The following is a 24427-nucleotide window of genomic DNA, read 5'->3' as shown; positions in this document are numbered from 1 at the left end:
CTTCCAGCAAACAATAGACAGGCCTATGGGGTGAACATTTACATCAGGTAGATACACTCCTTGGAGCGATCAATCATGGGAGAACAGACGGGTAGTATTTGCACAGGAGCTCTGGTAGCATAGTGCCTAAGGCACTTGACTGCTAACAAGAAGGCTGGCGGTTCAAACCCACCAGCCACTCCTTGGAAGGAAGATGCGGCGGCGATCTACTTTCGTAGTGATACTGCCTGGGAAACCCAAGGAGGGGTTGCTATGAGTCAGGTCTGACTGAGGGCACATAACAACAACAATAGCTCAGAGGGCAGGAATGCATAGAAAAGAAGGATACAGCAAAGAGGTAACTATAGGGAGGAAGTTGGAAGAGAGCAGTTAAATTGTGGGGACTGTAGTCAATGTCATGAAAGAAAATGTGTATGAGCTCCTGTATGGAAAATGAATTTGCTCTGTAAACTTTCACCCAAATCACAGTAAAAATTTAAATAAATAAATAAAGATATATCCCACCCTAAACAAGCATAGAGACTCAGATTGACTAACCAGACTCACTTCCATCAAGTTGGATCTGACTCATAGTGACCCCTCCTTGGGTTTCAAAGGTGGTGTCACTACAGAAGTAGATTGCCCAATCTTCCTTTTGAGGAGTGTCTGGGGGGTTTGAACCGCCAGCCTTCTGGTTAGCAGTCAAATGCCTTAGGCACTATACCACCAGAGCTCCTGGATTTATAATACACCATGAAATGGAGGATGATAGCTAGCAGGGCCACATTAAGCAATTCACTGCACTGCAGGCCACCCCCTGGCTCTTCTAGCCATTAACCCTTCCACATTTGAAGGATTAATTTGCCCCTCCCAATCATTTTACCATCCCAAAGTCATTAACAATTAGTCCTTCATCAGGCAAAGAGTCCTAAGGGTGAGGTTACTCAGGTACCAGCCATTCAGGTCTGCTGCAGGTGTCTATCTGATCTGATCGGGTACTCCAAAAGTTAGTCTCATCATCACCCTTTCTGGCCTCTGATGAAATGTAATGGAGAGAATATTATTCCTTTGCTCTGAGTCTTTCTTTAGGTATCAGCGTAATGTTAGATTTCCCCCGCTGCATAACCCACTTATTCATTCCTTTACCTTCAGCTATTATTTCTCTTTCCTTCCATTTGTCATTTATTTTTACCCAAACTTTCCCACCTTGGGAAAGGACATCAGGTTCAGCTGCTGTGCCAGTCTAGATTGCTGGTAGCAAGACCAATCTAGCAAGTGCTTCTCCCTCAGTCCACTCCCATTCACGTTGGCTATGGCAAATAACAACAACAACAACAAATGGTTACATAAGTACAAAACCAGTGGGTTCTCTCTCCACTGGGCAAGACAGTAGTATTCACTGTCAGCCCCAATTTTGCCAGATGGTGGGAAGATACAATCCATCCCATAAGGCCCTTGGGAATTCTGGCATACAGGCTCAGGAATATAGTTACAGTCTTTTGCTTAGGAATCACCCTGCCTCTGGCACTCACAGCTGCATCCTGGGTTCTGGGACCACACCTTCTGGCAGGGAGAAAGCAATGTCAGGTGATGTGGGGAAGAATTGTACAGTGGCACCAGCATCCTCCCCCACCACCTCTTCCCCAGATCCCCCAGAAAAACAGGAATCTGTCCAATGGTGATCCTCCCTTTGCTCCTCTCATATTGAGTGTGAGCACACAGTCATGAAGGCATGTGAGCCTTTCAGGCTTTTATTTCTCCCTGTTTTAGATAACAAATGTTTCAGTTGCCCATTCCAATTCTCTATCAAACCATTACTTTGAAGATGGTATGCAACATGGTATGTCCACTTAATGTTTCTTGGCCCATTGCTGCACCCCGTGGACTGTAAAGTGTGTTCCTTGGTCTGAGGAAATACAGGTTGGTAGCCCAAATTGGTACAGTATCTTTTGTTCTAATCTTTTAATGCTGTTTTTGGCATTTGCATATCTCACAGGATTAGCAAAGCCCAGTCCAGAGTAAGTATCTATTCTTGTGATAACCTATTTATAGTCACCTGAAGCCACTGGTGTCATTGGTCCTATATAATTGACTTGACAGCCTTGTGCAGGGCCTTCTCCCTGGGGAATCTGCCCCATAGCCATCTGTAACCTCTGTCTTTCTTGCTGAAAGAGCAGTCCTTATTGGCATTTTGTGCTTCAGAGGGTACAAGAGAAATGTGTCTAGATTCGGCTCATCTCTGCATTGCTGCAGCACCCCTATGTCCACTCATTTCATGGACCCAATTGGCCACCTCAAGGGAGCATACTAACATGTCCACTTGCTGATTCCAATCGCCTTCTGATCCAAGAAGGGGATTCTTCTGATGAGCATCAACATGGCCTACTCTACTGCACCCTCTGAATTCCCAGAGGGCTTTCCATAGGTCCATACCCCACATGGGTAGTAGCCATTTGTCTATTTGGGGAAAAGGAATTCTGGATAGAGGAATAGCAAGTGCAAAGGTCCTGAGGCAGGAGTGTGATGGACATTTTCAATGAAGATTGAGGAGGTCAATTTGACTAGTGCAGAATCAGATCATGTAAGACCTTTAGGGAGCCTTTTGTCATTCTCAACGGAAAATATAGTCCAGAAAATCTCCAGCTCAAATTTTTTTTAATTTTTTTTGTCTGAGTGATAGAAGTCCTTGAGAAGTTTTGAGCAGGCAAGTGACATGATGATTCACGTTTTAAAGAATCACTTTGACTATTCTATTGACAAATTCTGATTTTCTGGTTGTATGTGGGTAGGATGACAGAGAAAGAAGAGTCAATGATGACTGCTAGGCTGGTAGGTTTTTGGCTTAAGGACCCAGAAGAAAGGAGTTGTTATTTACTGAGCTAGCAAAGACATTAGGGGAGTATGGGGGTAGGGAGAGGAGAGCATTAAAAGCTCAATTTTGAACATTTAAGTGTGCTATGCCTAGTTGATCCTGGTAGCACAGTGGTTAAATGTGTGGGTTCAAGCCCAGCAGCCTCAAAGAGGGAGAGAGGTGTGGCAGTTTGCTTCTGGAAGGATTTATGGCAGTTTGAAAGGATCCCTGGTGGCACAATGGTTAAGTGCTCAGCTGCTAACCAAAAGATTGCTAGTGAAAAAGACCTGGCAATCTGCTCCTGTAAAGATTACAACTGTGGGGCAGTTCCACTCTTGTCACATGGGGTTGCTATGAGTTGGAATCCACTCAAGGCGACCCAACAACTAACATATGCCTACTTGACATCCAAGCGGAAACAGCAAATAGGAAGTTGTATATATAGGATTCTGGAGTCCAGGAGAAAGTGGATTAGTGTTTTAACCTGGGAGTTAGTGTATGAAACCGCCAGGCTCTTTCGTATTCACGGTTGTTGTGGGATGGCCAGGGAGTCCTTCAGTAAACATGGATTTATCAAGCTGAGCGCTTGCTCGATGTGACATGTAAGTTTTAGGCTTGGGTAATGGAGGGGACTATAGTGCAATTTATTCACGGAGATAGAGAACACAGGAGAAGGCCCAGGTTCTGGTGGGAAGATGGTGGGATCCGGGTTGGACATGTTGTGTTTGCAGTGCCTAAAGAACTGTGCAAGAAAGAGTTGACTATATAGGGCTGGAGCTCAGTAGGGCTCCTCCATTCCCAACTGTCTCTTAGCTGGAGACAGGGCTTGTAGTTGGCAAATGACACCACGGGAATGGCTGAGATAGGACAAGGGGAGTGTCTTTCGGCTGCCAGGAACAGCGGTGACACATCTTTCCACATCTATTTTTCCTATTTCCTTTCAGCGCCTGCCGTCATTGCACAAAACGCCCACATCGACAGCTGCCAAAAACTACTTTTTATTCCCCACAGCTCCTCCCATCTTCCCAAGAGCTGCGGATAGAGGCAGAAACCCCAACTCATTCCCCGCCCAGGGAGGGCCTTCGCGGCGGTGACGCTACTAAAGAGGCGGGGCTTAAGAGGGCAGTCCCACTCTCCAGAAAAGCCGCGAGAGCTTGGGGAGGGAACTTAGGCTGCGCTGACCCCGCCCCAGTGCATAGGGCTCTCCTTTCTGAGCCGGTTCTTGACCGTAGGGACCTCAGGCCCGGTGCAGCAGCCGATTCTCGGCCAGCAGGCCCTGGGTGCGGTTGTAGACATCCTCCAGGGTGCCGGCGGCAAGGGCTAGCGCGGCTCGCGCCTCCATCTCCCTGGTTCCGGGACATGCCAGCTCTAGCAACCGGTCACGACCCGGGAAGGCGAGGAATGCGAGGCGGGCGGCCTGACGGATGAGCCAGGGGTGGTGGGGTGCCAGGGCCGTTCCGTAGGCGTCGCTGCACTGCACGCCGGCCTCCGCGCCTCCGAGAGTCCCGGTCGCTACCCTGTGGAGACAGAGCTGGGACCAGCGCAGCGCGCGGTGCAGCAAGAGCATCGTTCGTGAGCCTGAGTCCGGGAGGCCGGTCCCGGGTGCCTCGTCCAGCAGTCCTGTCCGCCGCTCCCATTCCATCATGGCCGCCAAAGACGTGTAGTGCGCGGCATGTAGTCCTCTCACTCTGGTCTCGAGGGCTTTAATCTTGGCAGAGGCCTCGCTTGTGGCGAAAGTAAAGATGGAGCCGAGGGGAGTTAGGAATCTGTGTGTTTGGCGGTGGTGAGGATGGAAAGATGTTTTGAGACAGGGTGATGGAGCCACAGGAAGCTGGGATTGGAGCGGGTCAAGGGGACCACTCACCTCACTAGCTGCCTCCATCCGGCCAGGTACTGCGACAGCTCCACATCCCCTTCCGGGTTCAGACTGGCGCGGAACGGCCTCATCATGCGGCCTAGCATCCCCTGGGGGCCCAGACACGGAGGCTCTTCCCGCTCCAGGCTCTCCCTGAGTCCTGATTCTTGCTGGAGCTGGGGGAGGGGTGATAGCTACGAGGTGAAGTGGATGGGGACAGAACCCTCAGCCTGCTGGGCCCTCTTAGCCGAGCAGCCCAGTTGGGCTGTGAAGCAACTGTCTGTAAGGTCTAGCAGGTGTCCTTCCCACCATACCCTTAGTTTCTAACAGGAGAGGGGGAGTGAGGGGGAAGACCCACGCTTCACCAGATCCGCAGTGTCTCCACTGCCGTCTGATCAGACTCCCATCTGGAGCTCCCAGTACCAGCCCTGCCCGGGACGTACCTGGAAGGGCAGCAGTCCTTTGGGCGTGCAGGATTGTACCCCCGATTCGCAGCCTGAGAACTCCCCTAGAGAAAGGCGAGGTGGAGCAGTGAGGATGGGAGGAGGGGGCTTGGGTCCTGAAGGCCTAAGGAGGGTTCCTCACTGACCAGGTGAAGGAAGGGGCCACTCACGCAGGCTCCGAGCACTGAGATAAAGCAGCAGCAGCGCCAAGATAGTAAGAGGGATTACGTGGACAAGCCGGAACCGCGGGGCCCTGGACCGTAGCGTGACCCCCATGGCTGCTGCTGGGACCACCGCTAGCCTCTCGCCAGTCCATGTCCCTCCAGGAGGGGAGAGAAGACCGGGGTGCTGTGAGGCGCAAAGGGTTAATAATTAACCCCAAGGCCCCCTCCCCTGTGCCCTTTGCCCCAGAGGGCAGCTGTCCATGGGTGAGGGACTGGATAAAGGGGATTTGGGGGATTGGGTGACAGTGACACGTCTCTGTGTTTCTCTTCCTTGTAGGACCAGTTTGCAGTAAGAGGCAGTCTGGGTCAGACTGGGAAGAGAGGCTGGGGTCAGAACCAGCACCCCCAGCAAGCAATGCCTGGGCCCTAAAATAGGTCAGCCTGAGTTCCCTGCACTGTAAATGCTGTAAATAGAGGATATTAATTTGTGCTTTGAAGGCCTCATGTGAAGATTAAATGATAATGTATGTGAAAACACTGTAAATGGAAAAGCTTACCTAATTACGCCATAAATCTTTCCTATTAAGTTTAAGCACCCAGACACCTGGGGCCCAGAAATACCCATTTGTAAATTTTCCATCCTATCCCTGGAGTGGGAGCTCTGGTAGCATAGTGCCTAAGGCACTTGACGGCTAACCAGAAGGCTGGCAGTTCAAACCCACCAGCCACTCCTCGGAAGGAAGATGGGGCAATCTACTTCCATAGTGATACTGCCTGGGAAACCCAAGGAGGGGTCACTATGAGTCAGGACCGACTCAACGGCAATGAGTTTGGTTTGATTTTTTTGTGTCCCTGGAGTACCTTGTCTTGATGTGAATATATGACCTCTCAGATATTTACTTTAGGTTTCATCCTTTTACACTTGTGCAGTTTTTTTCTTTTTAAACTCCAGGTTTGTTCACTGAACCAACCTTTATTATATTAACTCGTCTAATCTCTCTCCCTCACTGGAATGTAAGCCCTGATGAAGACAGGGGCCTTCTTTTTCTTGGTCACTACTCTATTTCTAGCTCCTAGAATATTTAATTACATTATTACTAAATAAATATTTACTGAGTAAATGATTGACCTTGTATGAGGGGTAAATACCCGACAAATTTGAGGCAGGTTTTTTTTTTTTTTTCCAAGGCAAATTAGGAGTCCACCTGCTGGTCAAAGAGGGAAAGGCATTCTGGGAGAGAGTGTTGGGGGGAGGCAGAACTTGGCCCATGTCCACTTTTTAGGATTATTCCTGTCTCTGTGTGTATATATATTTTCTGTTGGGAGGAGGGGGTGTCCCGGTTTCTCAAGGAGTCAGGATTCCAATATCTAAGACCCTTCCAGTTGAGCAACTGGATTCTCACCCTCTCCCTCCGATACTCCCTGCTTCCAAGAGATCCTTTAGTTTCCCCCTCACCCACCCTGCCCCTGGCCGTTCACTCTCTCTAGTCTTGGTCTCCAAACTTCCTAGCATTGGAATGTTGCCCGGTTTGCTGGTTGTGACCTGAGGCAAGTTGCTTGTCATTTCTGAGCGCCAACTGGCACATCTGCAAAATAAGAAGAGTAATTCCTCCTAAAATTGTGAGGATTAAATAAAATAAGGCTGCAAAACCCCAAGCACAATTCATAGCCTATACCAAACAAACCGAAAAACAAACGGGAGCTCTGGTGGCGATTTCGACCCATCGGTTTGCACCGCTCCTCCTCCTCTGGCGCTGGGAGCCTGGGCCTCCAGGAGCAGAGAATCGAGTCTTTGGGGTTTCAGGAACGGATTAGTTTTGGGTGTCACTTAATCCAGGTGGCCCTTCCGCAATCGGAGCCCTTGTGGGGGCAGGGGTGATATAAATCCACGTCAGGGGCTGGGTTTACAGAAGCTGCGGGATGGAGCGGGACGCGGGGGTCAAGCTGCTGTTGCTTCTGCTGTGGGCGACGCACTGCGAACGGGCAGGAGCGGGTGGGCCGAGCGGCTACACGTCGGTCATCGAGGTGACCAACGGGGGCCCCTGGGGCGACTGGGCCTGGCCCGAGATGTGTCCGGACGGATTCTTCGCCAGCGGATTTTCGCTCAAGGTGGGGGAAACTCGGGCCTGGGTCCTGGAGGGGCGGAGATTTGCGGGACTTCCGAACCCGGGATGGCAGCTTTTTTGACTCGTCCTCGCCCCTCTTCTCCCAGGTGGAGCCCCCCCAAGGCATTCCTGGGGACGACACGGCTCTGAATGGAATCCGACTGCACTGCGCGCGGGGGAACGCGGAGCGCAACACGCACGTGGTGGAGTCCCAGTCTGGAAGGTGTGTGGGGGGGGCGCAGAAGCCAAGTATCCCCTACAGTAGGGGTACACCCTTATCTCCTGTGATACCCCCTTTCCCGGCGGGCAGTCACGGTCTTGTTGTTGTTATGTGCCGTCTCGTCCCGACTCATAGCGACCCCTCCTTGGGTTTCCGAGGAGGTGTCACTACGGAAGTAGATTGCCCAGCTTTCTTTCCGAGGAGGGGCTGGTGGGTTTGAACCGCCAGCCTTCTGGTTAGCAGCCAAGTGCCTTAGGCACTCCGCCACCAGAGCTCCCGAGTTTAGGTCTAAGGGGAATGATGGAAGACCTCCCTCCGCACTTGGGTGGAGGTCAGGTGGTTGGACCCAACCTGCTGAGGACGTGGCTTTCCTGGCGGGGAAGTGCCGAGGGCAGGGCAGTCTGTGGATAGCGGGCATCCAGAGCCACAGCACTGCACTTCCCTCGCAGGTGGGGCGCGTGGAGTGAGCCGCTGTGGTGCCCTGGCGGCGGCTTCCTCGTGGCCTTCTCGCTTCGCGTGGAGGCGCCCGTGACCCCCGGGGACAACACAGCGGTGAACAACTTGAGCTTCCGCTGCTCGGACAGCACGGAGTTGGAGGGGCCTGGCTTGGCCTGGGGCGAGTTTGGAGATTGGAGCGGCCCCTGCCCCAAAGGCGTGTGCGGGTTGCAGACGAAGATCGAAGGGCCTAGAGGCCTCCGCGATGACACTGCGCTTAACGACGTGCGCTTTTTCTGCTGCCACAGCTGACACTATGACCGCTCTCTTCCGGGCCAAGGTTTATCAAGCTTAGGTTATTAAAGCGTCTCGGGCTTGCCTTTGGTCTTGCTTGATTTAGGGGCGGGAAACAGCGGCTCCTTGTCCCCCTACTGTTCGGGTTTTGGTCTCAGAGGTCCATGGCAGACTGCTGAAAGTTACGAATCGGTACCATCCAGGATAAGACACTTAAACACACCATTTTGCATACAAATTAAGGAGTTCTCTGACTTTTCTTGGGCCTTCTGCAGATGCCCTTGCCATCCCCAAGAGCCCAAGTTGTCTCCTTTCTGAAGCACCAGCGACCTCAAATTAGGAGACTTCTACCAAATTAAAAGGCCAAAGCTATAATAGTCTTAAGGCTTCACTTTTGAGAGCTTAAGTTAAAATGTGTTGCCCCATCATTTTAAATTTTTTTCCTACAAAGTTCAATTCTCTAAACACCGATTCTCCCTTTCAGTTCTGGGCCCTTTTTGTTCTTTCCACCTGGAATCCCCCAGGTACTCAGATTTCAGCTCGAATTTCCCTGTTTCAGCAAGACTTTCCTTATGTTATTAAAAATAGCCCCCTATATCTATTACCAATGCATTTTTAAAAATAGCTTATCACCAATTGAAATAATCCATTACCTCTTTCAGAAATTGCCCCTCTCCCATGCCTGGAAAGTTAAATTCTTTGAGAGGATAGGACTTGTTTGTCTTGTTTGCAGTGTATTTCCAGCTCACACTAATGACTCAAAAGCTATTTGTTATTTAGGAAAATCAAACAAAACAAAACCAAACTCACTGCCGTAGAGTTGATTCTGACTCACACCGACCCCCACTGCGTTTTCAAGGCTGTAAATCTTTACAGAATTAGATTGCCCCGTCTTCCTTCCCGGAGGAGCCAGTGGGTTTGAACCACTGACCTTCTGGTTGGCAGCAAAATGCCTTATCCAGTACACCACTAGGGCGCCTTAGGAAAAAAAAAAAGTGAGTCGCACAATAGCTCTAAACATGAGAGTCCAAAGCCTGGGCATATCCGGAGGCCCTGTGCATAAGGTACGTTCTGAGACAAGGAAGGAGAGCTAGTAACGGTTTACTCTAGCGAGCCAGGACAGGGGCGGGCCAGGTGAGTATCCAGGAGCTAGCAAGTGTAATGGGGTGGTGGATCAGTGGAGCTTCAGCAAGGGGTGCCCCGTGGAAAAGAGACAATGAGGACACAATGAATAGCAAGCAAGTTCCTCTACCACCCTCCCCCACACTGCCCCCTGTTCTTCCTGCAATTGCCACAGAAGACACCAATAGCTACGTTCACCAGCTGCACCCCGTACAGCACCATCTCTAAGCCTGAGGCAGCCACCAGCAGGGAGAAGAGCATCACGTTGCATTGAGACTGATTCTTGCACAGACTCCAATAGAGTACGGTTGAGCAAGTAATCTCCAGTGGGCCGGACAAGGTCAAGGGAGGGGAGGTGGTCACGCAGCATGACGTCTCCCCTCCCACACCCCACGCTTCTCAGGCACGCATATTTGTGATGCACTTGACTGGTCCATGTCGAGGAAACCTTGTCTAGGCCAAGTCCCACCCAGGTTTCTGGGTACATGTGGAAAGGGCAACTGGGGAGGGGCAGAGGATGGGGGGCACAAAAACAGGCTAAGCCTTGCCTGGAGTTTTGAAGAGGTTATGTTCACTCGCTGTCACTGAGGCACTGGGTCCAGTTCTGAGACCAGCTCCTCATACCACAAGGCGGGAAGTAGATGACACCAAGCACCTGGAACACCAAAGAGAAAACCTAACGCGACATCTGGATGCAGACTAGAAGGTGGCGTAAATTGTGTCGCCTCCTTTCCGCTCGTGGGCTGATTAAGCCTAGCCCCACCCCACTCATGACTGCAATTTCCGAGTCACATTAAAAGGAATTTCTTGCCAAATCCCAGGGCTTGGCATTAGGCTAACCCTAAGAGCTAGTGGCCGTGGAGGTTCATGGGGGTTGTAGTCCCTTCCAGTCAGGCCCACCGAGGCCTAAGATTTGCACCTGTGAGGGGACGCTGCGGTGGAGCCTGGGCCTCTGCAGAGGAACTTGTGTCAGCTAGGACTCTGTCGAGGGGGTTGTGCCTTTAGGTGTGGCTCTGAAAGGCCAGTTCAAAGACAGTCCTAAATCCAACCTCAATCTGGATCTTACTCTGCAGGGGTTTCCACAGCAGCCTGTAGGCACCATAGCAGCTCTTGTTCCCTGCCCCCAAAACAAACCAACCAACCAAAAAAACTAAACTCACTGTTGTGGAGTCGGTGCCAGCTCATAGTGACCCCTCCTTGGGTTTCTGAGGTGGTACCTCTATGGAAGTGGATTGCCCAGTCTTCCTTCCCAGAAGTGGTTGGTTCCCTGGCCAAATGGCTGTAATTTCTGGACATAGAACTTTCGAGAGGAGAGTCAGTGTGATAGCTTTTCCCCCAAGGTCCTCAAGATCTCATTTGCATCAGTACCTCCGTCCTCTGGGAAAGTGCTTGTGATTCCCTCAGCTGTGCTGTTGCCGTTCGTTACTGTCCCGTTGGCTCCAACTCACGGCCACCTTACATGTAACAGAATGAAACGCTGCCTTGTCCTGTGCCACCTTCATGGCCTGGCATGTTTGAGCCTGTTGTAGCCACAGCATCAATCCATCTTTGGAGGGGCCTCCCTCATTTTTGCTGACCCTCTAAATATGATATCCTTTTTTAGTGATTGGTTTTGGGACTATACTGCCTACCTACCTGATGCCATCCGATCAATTCCAACTCATAGTGACCCTGTAGGACAGGGTAGAACTCCCCCATGGGGTCCCAAGGCTGTAATCTTCACAGAAGCAAATTGCCACACCTTTCTCCCTCGGAGCATCGGGTAGGTTTGAACCACCAACTTCTGGTTAGCAGCTGAGTGCTTAACCACTGCTCCACCAGGGCTCCTTCTTTGGACTATGTTGTGTGTGTATTAGTTGCTGTTGAGTCGATTCCGGCCTATAGTGACCCCATGTACAATAGAACGAAACACTGCCTAGTCCCATGCCATCCTCACAGTCTCTGCTAAGCTTGAGCCCATCATTGCGGTCACTGTGTCAGTCCACCTACTTGAGGTTTTTTCCTTTTTTTTGTTGACCCTCTACTTTACCAAGTATGATACCCTTCTCCAAGGACTGGTCCCTTCTGACAACATGACCAAACTACTTGAGTCTGGCCACTCTTGCTTCTAAGGAGCGTTGTGGCTATGCGTCTTCCAAGACAGATTTGTTTGTTCTTCTGGCAGTCCATGGTATTTTCAATATTCTTCACCAACACCACAGTTCAAATGCATCAGTTCTTCTTAGGGCTTCCTTATTCATTGTCCAGCTGTCACACGCATACGAGGCTATGGAAAATACCATGGCTTGGGTCAGGCATATCTTAGTCTTCAAAGGGACGTCTTTGTATTTTAACTCTTTGAAGAGGTCGTTTGGAGTAGGTTTGCCCAGTGCAATGCATCCTCTGATTTCTTGGCTGTTGCATCCATGGGTGTTGATTGTGGATCCAAGTAAAATGAAATCCCTGACAACTTCAATCATTTCTTCATTTATTGTGATGTTGCTTATTGGTCCAGTTGTGAGGATTTTTTGGACTATGTTGTTGTTGTTATGTGCCGTCGAGTCGGACCCGGCTCATAGCGACCCCTCCTTGGGTTTCCCAGGTAGTATCACTATGGAAGTAGGATTGCCAACCTTCCTTCCGAGGAGTCGCTGGTGGGTTTGAACCGCCAGCCTTCTGGTTAGCAGTCAAGTACCTTAGGCACTATGCTACCAGAGCTCCTTTTTGGACTGTAAGAAGACTTTATTTCTACTTCTCCTGGAGTGCTGTTGGGCTCTAATTGATAGTTATTTATGTCTCTACCTTATCTCTGTCAGATTGTAGCCTCTTGGAGGATAGGGTCCAATATCATTATCCCTATAAACTTTGGCACCTGGCAGATGCTCAGCTGAATGGGATTCAGGAGGTCTGTGTTCTAATGCCAACCCTGAACTCACATCACACTGTTGATTCATCTCTCTAGCTCTCAATTGTTCCCTATGTAAATGGTCTATAAGTCCCATCTCACAGGGCTGTTGTCAGGATTTAGTGAGATAACAGTTTGATGTCAAGACCGGCTCAGAGTAAATGCTCAATAATAATAAATTCTCTCTTGTCTCCTCAGCAGCAGGAAGCAAGGAAGGAGTAGAGGAGTTGGAGTGTCTGGTTAGGTGGGACGATGGAATAGTGTGGAAGAGTAGGTTAGTGGAGGCTCTGACGTGGAGTGTAGGATTCCCCAAGATTCAGCCCCTGTTCCTTTGGTCTTTCTCCCTGCGGCCTCCCTCACAAAGCCCATCCCCTCGCATTGGCTCTGCCAACAGATGCCTCCTAACAGGAAACCTCCTCATCCAAATCTAATTGCCTGAATGTTGGGAATCACTTGAATGTCTTGGTTTTACCTCAAATCCAGTCAGGTTCATACTGACCTCATTGTATTCTCCAAATTCAGTTCCCTTTGATTTTTTTTGTTTTCATCATTGAAATATCATCCTCCAGGGCACCCAGGCTGGGAAACTTTCGTCTCCCTACACCCAATCCGAATTCAGATTTTCTCAGCTGTTTTTCCCCCCTCCATTGTTCATCGTTAGGTTTTATTTCAGATTTACATCCCAAACTATGTAATTTGTACTACTTAAAGTACTGCTATTGCAGGACTGCATAATGCTATAAAGAAATAAAACTGGTCAGTGTATAATTTCCTTCTGTTGTTTAATATCTTGTCTTAGGAACAAGGTCTATTTACTTCTAGACTTAACCATCTTTACATTCTAATGTAACTTTAAGATTTTTTTTTTTTTTTTCATATAATCTTTGTTGTTGATGTTGTACTTTGGGTACAAATTTACACAGCAGATTTGTTTTACATTCAACAGTTCATGCACATTTGACTTCAGGGTCCCATTACCATCCCTGACCATAAACTCTCCTCCCCTCTCCTCCCTGGTACTGCCCCTCCCTGTGCCCTTCTCATCTGTGTGCTCCTGTCTGCCCAGCTTTCCCTCCATGTGAAAGCTGCCCTCTGATGTCTCATGGCTGCTTGATCCAAGGGGTGCATCTCCCTAGGGGAGGTGGGTGCATCTCTCTGAGGTAGGTGTTCTACATGTAGGTCTTTCTGCTCTTGGGATGAGAGCCAATCCATGGAAGTGGGTCCATTTCAGGCCCAAAGGATAACCTGGGGCCATGGTCTTGGGGGTTCCACCAGTCTCTATCAGACCAGTAATTCTGGTCTTTTTTTTTTTTTTTCTTTTAAGTACGTTTTATTGAAATATAATTTATGTTCAGTGAAATACACAAAACTAAAGTGACACAGGTCAATGCTTTTTTTTTTTTTTTTTGCTGCAATGTTTCCTCCCCTCCCCTCCTACCCCACCCCTGGTAACCAACAAAGAAAGTTTCCTTCCATATATAAAACCTTCCTTGACTTTTTACAATAATGAACTAATACTATATTTGTCCTTTTGTGATTGACTTATTTCGCTCAGCATAATATCTTCCAAGTTCATCCATGTTCATCATGTGTTTTGCAGATTCTACGTTATTCTTTAGTGCTGCATAGTATTCCATTGTATGTATGTACCATAGTTTTGTTACCCATTCTTCTGTTGATGGGCACCTAGGCTGTTTCCATCATTTTGCTATTGTAAATAATGCTGTGATGAACATGGGTGTGCATATATCCATTCTTGTCCTGGCTCTTACTTCTTTAGGATATATGCCTAGTAATGGGATTTCTGGGTCAAATGGTATTTCTAATTCCAGATTTTTAAGGAATCGCCATACTGTTTTTACAGTGGTTGTATTATTTGATAGCCCCACCAGCAGGGTATGAGAGTCCCAATTTCTCCACATCCTCGCCAGCATTTATTTTCTGTCTTGTTGAACTTTGTCATTGGTGCTGGGGTGAGATGGTATCTCATTGTCATTTTGATTTGCCTCTCTCTGATGGCTAATGATCATGAGCATTTCTTCATGTATTTGCTGGCCACCTGAATATTGTCTTTGGTGAAGTGTCTATTCATGTCTTCTGCCCATTTTTTAATTGGATCATTAATATTTTTGTTGTTGAGGTGTTGGAGTTTTCTATACATTTTAGAGATAAATCGCTTGTCAGATAAGTCATTGCTGAAAACTTTTCCCCAATCTGTAGATTCTCTTTTTACTCTTTTGGAGAAGTCTTTTGAAACACATAAAAATTAAATTTTCAGAAGGTCCCGTTAATCTAGTTTATCTTCAGCTGTTTGTGCATTTTGTGTTATGCTTGACAGCCTATTTATGCCATAAATTCGGGCCCCTATCTTTGCCCCTGGAAGCTCTGGTGGCATAGTGCCTAAGGCATTTGACTGCTAACCAGAGGCCGGTGTCTCAAACCCTCCAGCTACTCCTCAGAAGGAAGATTGGACAATCTACCCCATAGTGAAACCGCCTTAGAAACCCAAGGAAGGGTCGCTATGAGTCAGAGTCAACTCTTCGGCAGTGAGATTTTTTTTTTTTTAATTGGTCCCTATTTTTTCCTTGAGGAATTTTATAGTTCTGGGTTTCACATTTAGGTCTTTGATCCATTTGGAGTTAGTTTTTGTGTATGGTGTGAGGAATGGATCTTGTTTCATTTTTCTGCAAAAGAATATCCAGTTTTGGGGACTAGGTTTGCTGGTCTGATAGAGCCTGGTGGAACCAGTGAGACTATGGCCCTAGCTGCCCTTCAAGTCTGGAACTGAACCCACACCTGTGGCTTCCAGCCAAACAAAAGACAGGTATATGAGCTGAACATTTACATTAGGTAGATACACTCCTTGGAGAGAACAATCATGGGAGAAAGAAGGGCTGCTAATGCACAGGGAGACAGCTTGGGGGCAGGAGTGCATGGAGGGATGGACACAGGGAAGAGGTAACTATCAGGAGGAAGTGGGAAGGGAACTGTTGCATTGTGGTAAACTGTGGTCAATGTCATGAGACAAAGTATATGTGAACTGCTGTATAGAAAGTGAATTTGCTGTGTACATTTTTACCCAAATCACAATAAAAAAAAAAAAAAAAAAAGAATATCCAGTTTTGCCAGCACCATTGGTAAAGAGGTCACCTTTTGCCCATTTAATGGATTTCAGCCCTTTGTCAAAAATCAGCTGACCATAGGTTGATGGATCTATTTCTGGGTTCTCAATTCTGTTCCACTGGTCTATGTGTCTGTTGTTGTACCACTACTAGGCTGTTTTGACTACTGTGGTTATATAGTAGGTTTTGAGATCCAGGAGTGTGAGACCTCCTACTTTCTTCTTCTTTTTCAAAAGTGCTTTGCTTATTCGAGGTCTCTTTCCTTTCCATGTAAAATTAGTGATTGGTTTTCCATATCCTAGAAGAATGCTGATGGGATCAGGATAGTGATTGCATTGAATGTACAGATTGCTTTGGGTAGAATTGACATTTTCACAAGGTTCAGTCTTCCTATCGACGAGCATGGTATATTCTTCCATTTATGTAGAGTTCTTATGGTTTCCTATGGTAGTGATTTGTAGTTTTCTTTGTTTCTTTGTTCTTATTTTTCTTTTCACAGGTCTTTTGTGTCACTGGTGATATTTATTCCCAAGTATTTTATTTTTTTGGTAGCTATTGTAAATAGTATTGGTTTCCTTATTTCCTTTTCAGCAATCTCTTTGCTGGTATAGAGGAATCCACCTGATTTTTGGATGTTGATCTTGTATCCTGCCACTATGCTAAATCTTTCAATTAGTTCCAGTAGTTTTTTTTTTTTGCTGAGTCTCTTGGGTTTTCTATGTATAGGATCATATCATCAGCAAATAGGGATAGTTTTACTTCTTCCTTACCAATTTGGATGCCTTTGATTTCCCTTTTTTGCCTTATTGCCCTGGCTAGGACTTCCAGTACAGTGTTGAATAGAAGTGGTGATAGAGGGCATCCTTGTCTGGTTCCTGTTTGCAAAGGGAATGGCTTTGTCTCTCTCCATTGAGAATAATGTTGGCTCTTAGTTTTGTATGTATGCCCTTTATTATGTTGAGGAATTTCCCTTCTATTCTGATTTTGCTGAGAGTTTTTATCAGGAAAGGATGTTGAATTTGATCAAATGCCTTTTCTGCATTGAGTGATGTGATCATGTGGTTCTATTTCTTTATTTTATTTATGTGATGGATGATGTTGATTATTTTTCTAATGTTGAACCATCCTTGCATAACTGGTATGAATCCCACTTAGTCATAATGTATTATTTTTTTGATATATTGTTGGAGTCTATTGGCTAGGATTTTGTTGAAGGTTTTTGCATCTATATTCGTAAGGGATACTGGTCTGTAGCTTTCCTTTTGAGTAATGACTTTGCTTGGTTTTGGTATCTAGGTTATGCTTGCTTCATAAAATGAATTTGGGAGGATTCCATCCTTTTCTATGTTTTGGAATAGTTTGAGTAGGATTGGTGTCAGTTCTTTTCAGAATGTTCAGTAGAATTTGCCAGTGAAACTGTCTGAGCCAGGGCTTTTTTTGTTGGTAATTTTTTTACAACCTGTTCCATTTCTTCTTTTGTAATGGGTCTGTTTAAATTTTCCATCTCAGCCTCTGTTAGTTTAGGTAAGTAGTATTGTGGTAGTTATGTTTGTGTGTCAACTTGGCTGGGCCTGGTTGAGTGGCTGGGCAGCTGAATGTAGTTATTCCCCATTCTGAGATTGGTAATTAATTCCATGGTGGAATCTATTGGAGCAGCTGAGTAGCTGCTTTGGTTATGTGGTCTGCCTCCTGTATATAAGAAACAGCTTTGGGAGTGGTCTCCAGCTTATGGCATCCTTGTACCCTGCATGTAGCTGTGTCATTGTTCAGCAGCCTGCCATACTCTGCCAACCTTGGGACTTACAATGGACTTGAATTAATGGCCTGTGTGGTTTGGTAACATTGGGACTGTGCCATTTTATTTGTCGACCTTGGGCTTGTCAACCTCAGCAGCCAGTAGCTGCCTGAGTGAAGAGATGCCTCTAGCTTCACTGGGCCAGGAGCAAGAGGCAGAGCTGAGGCCCGAGGTCGAGGGGCTTTCACCCAGTCCCTAGAGCCTGGCACTTTGAACTCAGAACTTCTAGCCTCCGGAACTATAAGAGAATAAACTCCTATTTGTTCAAGCCATCCCATTTGTGGTATATTCTTGTCAGAGTGGTATTAGGTAACCAGAACAAGTGTGTTTCTAGAAATCTGTCCATTTCTTCTAGATTTTCTAATTTGTTGGAGCATAATTCTTCATAGTATCCTGATATTATCCTTCTAATTTCTGTTGGTTCTGTTGTGGTGTCACCCAATTCATTTATTATTCATGTTATTTCTATTCTCTCCCTCTTTTCCTTTGTTAAATTTGCCAGTGGTCTGTCAATTTTATTAATCTTTTCAAGGAATCAACTTCTAGTCGTGTTGATTTTTTCTATTGTCTTTTCTATTTTCTGTTTCATTTATTTCTACTTGAACCTTTATTATTTCTTTTCTTCTGGTGACTGTAGGTTATTTTTTGCTGTTCTTTTTCTAACTGTTGGAGACAATTAGGTTAACGTGTTGATTTTGGCTCTTCTTTTTTGATGTGTGCGTTTATTACTTTAAGTTGGCCTCTGATCACTGCTTTTGCTGTGTCCCAAAGATTTTGGTATGTTGTGTTTTCATTCTCATTTGATTCAAGGAAGTTTTCAGTTTCATTTTTTATTTCTTTTATTACCCAGTCGTTTTCAAGGAGAATATTATTCAGTTTCCACATGTTTGCTCTTTTTCTGTTCGTGTTCCTATCATTGATTTCTAATTTTACAGCATTGTCATCCGAGAAGATGCTTTGCAGTATTTCAATGCTTTAAAATTTATTGAGGCTTGCTTTATGGCCTAAATATGGTCTATGCTGGAGAATGTTTCATGTGTACTGGAAAAGAATGAATATTGTGCTGCTGATGGGTGAAGTGCTCTGTAGATGTATGTAAGGTCAAGTTGGTGGATTATATTGTTTCGTTCTTCTGTGTCTTTGTTGAATTTCTTTCCAGTTGTTCTGTCTATGACTGAAAGTGGTATATTAAAGTCTCCTAATATGACTGTGGAGTCGTCTATTTGTCTTTTCAATTCTATTAAAGTCTGGTTTATGTATTTTGGGGCTCTTTCATTGGGGGCATAGATATTTATTATTGTTTTGTCCTCTTGTTCAATCATTCCTTTGATCATTATATAATGTCCTTCCTTGTCTCTTATGGTGGTTTTTGTCTTAAAGTCAGTTTTATGAGGAATTAATATTACCACTCTTGCTCTTTTATGGCTGCCATTTACTTGGTATATCTTTTTCCAACCTTTGATATTTAGTCTATTTTTGTCTTTGTCTCTAAGGTGTGTCTTTTGTAGACAGGATATTGATAGGTTATGTTTTCTTATCCAGTCTGAAACTCTCTGTCTCTTGAGTGGTGTATTTAATCCATTGAGATTCAGTGTAATTATTGACAAGTATGAATTTGTTGCTGTCATTTGTTATGTGCTTTTTTGTGATGTTTCTGATTTGTTTGTTCCATATAATTTTCTGTGCTGAGCTTGTTTTGTTTATGAATCATGTTATCACTTCCTTCATTGCTATTGTTTTACTATTTGCTAAATATTTGTGCTGGTCCTCTTTTTTATTGTAATGTGGATATTTATCATTTTTCTTTTAGGTTACCCTGTGATTTACAATTTTCTTCCCAAGTTTAGAGCAGTCCATTCTATCTTGCAGTTCTCCTGACTTCCCTATGATTTAGAAGTTCTTAACTACACAATTTTTCTCCTCTTTTTGGTTTGTAGTTGCCTCATCTGTCAATTGATGTCTCTGGTTCCCTGTTTATGATCTTGTATGCTTATTTACTTTGGATACTTCCTTAACTGGGTTCGTTTCTGGGTTAGGTCATCATGTGTGTTAATGGTCGGTTGTTGATGTTGTTGGTTCTCTGTTCAAAGAACTCCCTTTAGCATCTCTTATAAGGTTGGTCTGGTTTTAATAAATTCCCTTATTTCTGCTTATCTTATTTCATCATCATATTTGAGGGACAATTTTGCTGGGTATATAATTCTTATTTGGAAGTTTTTCTCTTTCAGGGTTTTATATATACCATCCCATTGTCTTCTCACCTGCATGGTTTATGCCAAGAAATCTGAGCTTAGTCTTATGGGTTGCCATTTGTAGGTAACTTTTTTTTTTTTTTTCCCCATGCTGCTTTCAGGATTCTTTCTCTGTCTTTGGTTTTGGTGAGTTTGATGATGATATGTCTCGGTGATTTTCTTTTGGGGTCTATCCTGTTTGGAGTTCATTGGACTTCTTGAATGGATATATTCTCATCTTTCATCATATCAGGGAAATTTTCTTCCAACGAATCTTGGACAATTTTCTCTGTGGTTTTATTTGCCTCTTCCTGTTCTGGGATTCTGATTACACGTAGGTTATTCCTTTAGATGGTATCTCACATGAACCTTAGGCTTTTTTCATTTTGTTTTGATCTTTTTTTCTGATTGATTCTTTTCCAAAGAAGTATTGAGGTATTTGTCTTCAATCTCACTAATTCTGTCTTCCATTGATTCAATTCTACTCCTTTGCCAGTTCAATGTGTTATCTATTTCTGAAAATTTAGTATTAATCTTCTGGATTTTTATCAGTAGATTTTGTATCATTTCTGATTTTTCTTTTTTTTTTTGTTATTGTTTTGTTCTTGTATTGTCTTTCGAAATTGTTGTAAGGTTTTCTCTGTGTTTTCCTCAAATTTTTCAGTGTTTTCCTTGATCTGTCTCTCAATCTATTGAAAGTTCCTAAATATAATTATTTTGAATTCCTTAGCATGGAGTTTCATGCTGTTTCTTCCTCAGGGATGTGTTCTGTGTCTGTATCCTGGTCCCTTGTTTCTCCTGCTTTTCTTGCTTCTTTGTGTGGACTGTGGTGCTCTGTTGTCTCTGAGACATTGTAACACTTTTGTGTTTATATTTATTTATTTTTTATTGTGCTTTAGGTGTAAGTTTACAGAGCAGAGTTTCTTTTGCATTCAACATTTAGTGTACATTTAGTTTCACTCCCCAATTACCATCCCCAATCCTAATCCACTTTCCTCCCTTCCTTGCCCAGTAACCACCCCCACCTTTGTGTTTATATTTAATTGGTGATTGTATATTGGAGTGACTTGCCCATGATTTTCACTTTCTTTTTTTTTGTTTAGATGTTATCTATGTAAGCAGGGTACTGTACTCTTCTAGTCACTAGTTGGCAGCACTTATATACTCGCCATCTGTCTCCTTTCCCATTGTCAGCCTCCCACATGTCCCTGCCTTCCTTGGCAAACAGAGCCTATTCTTAGGTCCCTGGAATATGAATGAGAATGCTGTCACTTTAAATATCCAAAATGGCTGCTGCTTCTAAACATTCAAAATGACTGTGCCCTCCAGACAGCCGAAAGTCCACAGCTCAGATTGTCTCCCTCCTTGCTGTTTCCCTTCCCAGTCATTGGCCACCAGCTCAGTCATTCCTGCAGCCTTGGTGACCAGGGCTGACCTTTAGGTCAATTCTTGGGTCCCAACACCACTTGGAAATATTCTGGCTTTTGGTCCCATCAGAGTAGCTGACAGTCTGCAGCTCCATCCATCTTCATACTCACTGTTTTCATTCAGGTTTTTCCACTAGTTGGTGCCTAATCCACTTCTGTACACTTCCTTTCAAAGCTCGGGGCTCCAGGATTATCTTCTGTATCTCTGTCAATTGGTTTCTCTTTTTTTGTTGTTGTTGAAGAGCCTCTATGTAGCTTTTCTGCCTATTCTGCCATCTTACCAGAAGTCAATTCTGGTCATTTTTATGTTTTTGAATTTTGTTCCACATTTTCCCTCCTACTCTAACCAGGATCTCCAATTTTGATCCTTCTCTGAGTGGTTGGCATTGGTAGCTGGGCACCATCTAGTTCTTCTGGTCTCAGTGTCATGAAGGTCTCGGCTTGTCTTTGAATGGCTCTTGAATCTCTTTGTCCTTCCTTCACCTGATGTCAGTTCAGACGTCACCTCATAGAAGCCATCCTTGAAAATGCTGTAAAAAGTGGCCTCCTACCTTGCACTAGGAGCTCTTTATGACAGAACCCTGCTTTATTTTTTTGATGGTACCTACTCTTATCTGAAATCATTTGTCTGTTTATTGACTTTATTCATTCAGTGACTATTAATTGTGTGACTGTTAAGTGCAAGGCACTGGCCTACGCATAAGACATAGCAGTCTTGCTCTCACTCTTGCTTCCTTGATACTCTTTGTTTCACCAATGGGATGATAAGCTTTAGGGAGAGTAGGGAATTTGTCTTTGTCCCTGTGGAGTAGCATAGTGCTAGGGGAATGAATATTGGGAGCATTTTCCAAAGAGTGACTCTGGGCATGGTGGTGAGGAAGGCAGCTGTGATGTTGGGAGGCTGGTTAGGTTGTGGAGTGGAGTATGTGAGGGGATAGGGATGGTTGAGGTAGGGGAAGGAGTGTGATGGGAAAATGGGTGAGTGTGTAGGCTAGGAGGAGTTTGTCCCCTCAGAGAGAGTTGAGGTCAGAGGGATGGAGTAGAGTCCAAAAGCCATGAATCTACATAGGAGGGGGAGGAATAGGAGAAAAGATCTTTTAGAATAAGAGAGGATTGTTGGTTAAAGGAGAGGTATCTCCTTTTATCTAGTAGCGGTTGTGACAAGTGAAAAGGACCAGTGAAATTCCTCTTTGAGAGCTTTCTGAAGTCTACTGTTCTGAGATGTGGGGAATTTGCTGGGTAGCTCTTTAGTCTTTGCCCTACAATGATGTTAAACTTAAAAAAGTTCTTGTAAATGGCAACAATTGTGAGAATGGTGCAAGGCAATGTTTCATTCTGTTGTACATAGGATCACATGAGTCCAAACTGAATTAAGGATGGGGGTTAGAAAGTCTAGGAAATCTGTGTCTCTCCCCCCCCTCCACTTCTCTTTGCTTCAGTAAAAACTTGAGGTCACCTTCTCTGTAACACTGACCTAGGTTCTGAATTTATTCTTAGCACTAAGTTAACAGTTGCTGTGGAGTCAGTTCCGACTCATGGTGACCCCATGTGTGTCAGAGTAGAGCTGTACTCCATGATATTTTCTTTTCTTTTTTCCTTTACCCACTAATATGTGTCTACCTTCCCTTTCCCACCCACCCCTCGTACCCATCAAAGAACATTTCTTTTTGCAGATTCATTATTGTTCTTTAATACTGTGCAATATTCCATTGTGTGGGAGTTCTGGTGGCATAGTGCTTAAGGCATTTGACTGCTAACCAGAAGGCTGGTGGTTGAAACCCACCAGCAACTGCGTGGAAGGAAGGTTGGGCGATCTACTTCCGTAGAGATACCCCCTTGGACCCAAGGAGGAGTTGTTGAGTCCAGTCGACTCAACAGCAGTGAGTTTGTTTTTGTTTTTATTCCATTGTGTGTATTTACCATAGTCTGTTGATCCCTTCCTCTGTTGATGGGCATTGTGGTTCTTTCCATCTTTCTGCTATTGTGGTTAGTGCTGCAATGAACATAAGTGAGCATGTGTCTGTTTGTGTCATGGTTCTTATTTCTCTAGGATATATACCTACTAGTGGGATTCCTGGATGATACGGTATTTCTATTTCCAGCTTTTTTAGGAAGCTCCATACTGTTTCCCACAGTGGCTGTACCATTTTACAGTCCTACCAACACTGTATGAGGGTTCCCAGTCTTTCCACACCCTTGTCAGCATTTGCTGTTTTCTGTTTTTTTGAACTTTGGTATTAGTGCTGGGGTGAGATGATATCTCTTTGTTATTTTGATTTGCATCTCTCTAATGTCTAATGACAGGAGCTCTGGTGGCACAGTGTCTAAGGCACTTGACTGTTAACCAGAAGGTTGGTAGTTCAAACCCATCAGCCATTCAATGGAAGGAAGATGGGGCAATTTACTTCCATAAAGATTTATCACCTTGGAAACCCGATGGGAGTCACTATGAGTGAGAATCTACTTCATGGCAGTGGTTTTTTTTTTTTTTTCGGTGTAATAGCTAATGAAGGAGCTCTAGTAGGGCTGTGGTTAAAGCATTGGACTGCTAATCAAAGTGTCAGCAGTTCAAACCCACTAGCTGTTTTGCAGGAGAAAGATGAGGCAGTCTGCTTCATAAAGATCTACAGCCTTGGAAACCACATGGAACAGTTCTACTGTGTCCTATAGGGTCACTGTTCTGGTTACCTAGTGCTGCTCTAACAAGAAAATACCACAAATGGGATGACTTTAACAAACAGGAGTTTATTCTCTTACTGTTGGGAGGCTTTAAGTCCGAGTTCGAAGTGCCAGGCTCTAGGGGCTGGGTGAAAGCCCCTCAACCTTGGGCTTCAGCTTTGCCTCCTGCTCCCAGCCCACTGAAGCTGGAGGCTTTTCTTCACTCAGACAGCTGCTGGATGCTGAGGCTGACAAACCTGAGGCTGACAAGTAAAAAGGTATAGTCCCAATGTTACCAAACAACACACAGGCCATTGATTCAAGTCCAAGTTCAAATATAATTAAAAATGGTTCCAGCATGCCGTCAGCTGGAGACTTTCCTCAAAATTGCTTCTTATATAACGGAAGCAGACAACATCCCTAAAGCAGCTACTCACCTGCTCCAATAGAGTCCATCATGGAGTTAATTACCAATCTCACCATGGGGAATAGCTACATCCAGCTGCCCAGCCACTCAACCAGGCCCAGCCAAGTTGACACACAAACTTAACTACCACAGTCACTATGAGTTGGAATCGACTTAATGGCAATGGGTTTGTTTTTGGAATGGCTAATGATTGTGAGCATTTCTTCAGTATTAGCTGCCTGAATGTGTTCTTTGGTGAAGTGTCTGTTCATGTCCATCTATTTTAAAATTGGATTATTTGTCTTTTTGTTGTTATGGTGTTGAAGTTTTCTATAAGTTTAGAGCTTAGTCCCTTGTCCAATATGTCTTTGCAAAAATTTATTCCCCCAGTTTGTGGGCTTTCTTTTCACTCTTTTGGTGAAATTTTTTTTTTTTT

The 24427-nt window shown here is 45.1% G+C and overlaps 3 protein-coding genes across 3 annotated transcripts in view; 1 reads left to right on the top strand and 2 right to left on the bottom strand.

The window, feature by feature from the left end:
• Positions 1 to 4067: 4067 nt before the first annotated feature.
• GLTPD2 (glycolipid transfer protein domain containing 2) lies at positions 4068 to 5404 on the bottom strand. The gene is made up of 5 exons (XM_042782465.1): positions 5275 to 5404; positions 5129 to 5193; positions 5000 to 5008; positions 4695 to 4861; positions 4068 to 4596 (listed from the first exon to the last, which is right to left on the bottom strand). The coding sequence occupies exons 1-5, from the start codon at positions 5402 to 5404 to the stop codon at positions 4068 to 4070; spliced, it is 900 nt and encodes a 299-aa protein (XP_042638399.1).
• Positions 5405 to 7212: 1808 nt separating this feature from the next.
• Positions 7213 to 8364, top strand: VMO1 (vitelline membrane outer layer 1 homolog). The gene is made up of 3 exons (XM_042782471.1): positions 7213 to 7401; positions 7505 to 7620; positions 8067 to 8364. Exons 1-3 carry the CDS (start codon positions 7213 to 7215, stop codon positions 8362 to 8364), a joined length of 603 nt encoding a protein of 200 aa, XP_042638405.1.
• Positions 8365 to 9594: 1230 nt separating this feature from the next.
• TM4SF5 (transmembrane 4 L six family member 5) overlaps positions 9595 to 24427 on the bottom strand; it is a 22188-nt gene continuing 7355 nt past the window's right edge. Inside the window, exon 2 of the mRNA XM_007952360.1 lies at positions 9595 to 9789. Coding sequence (XP_007950551.1) covers positions 9595 to 9789 — 195 coding nt within the window. The remainder of the gene's footprint in view (positions 9790 to 24427) is intronic.

This window comes from Orycteropus afer, unplaced genomic scaffold (genome assembly GCF_000298275.1).
Source record: "Orycteropus afer afer isolate SDZICR_OR568_19922 unplaced genomic scaffold, OryAfe1.0 scaffold00330, whole genome shotgun sequence".
Classification (NCBI taxonomy): Eukaryota; Metazoa; Chordata; class Mammalia; order Tubulidentata; family Orycteropodidae; genus Orycteropus; species Orycteropus afer.
Note: the sequence above shows the minus strand (reverse complement) of the source record. Positions and strands in the feature narration are given on the sequence as shown.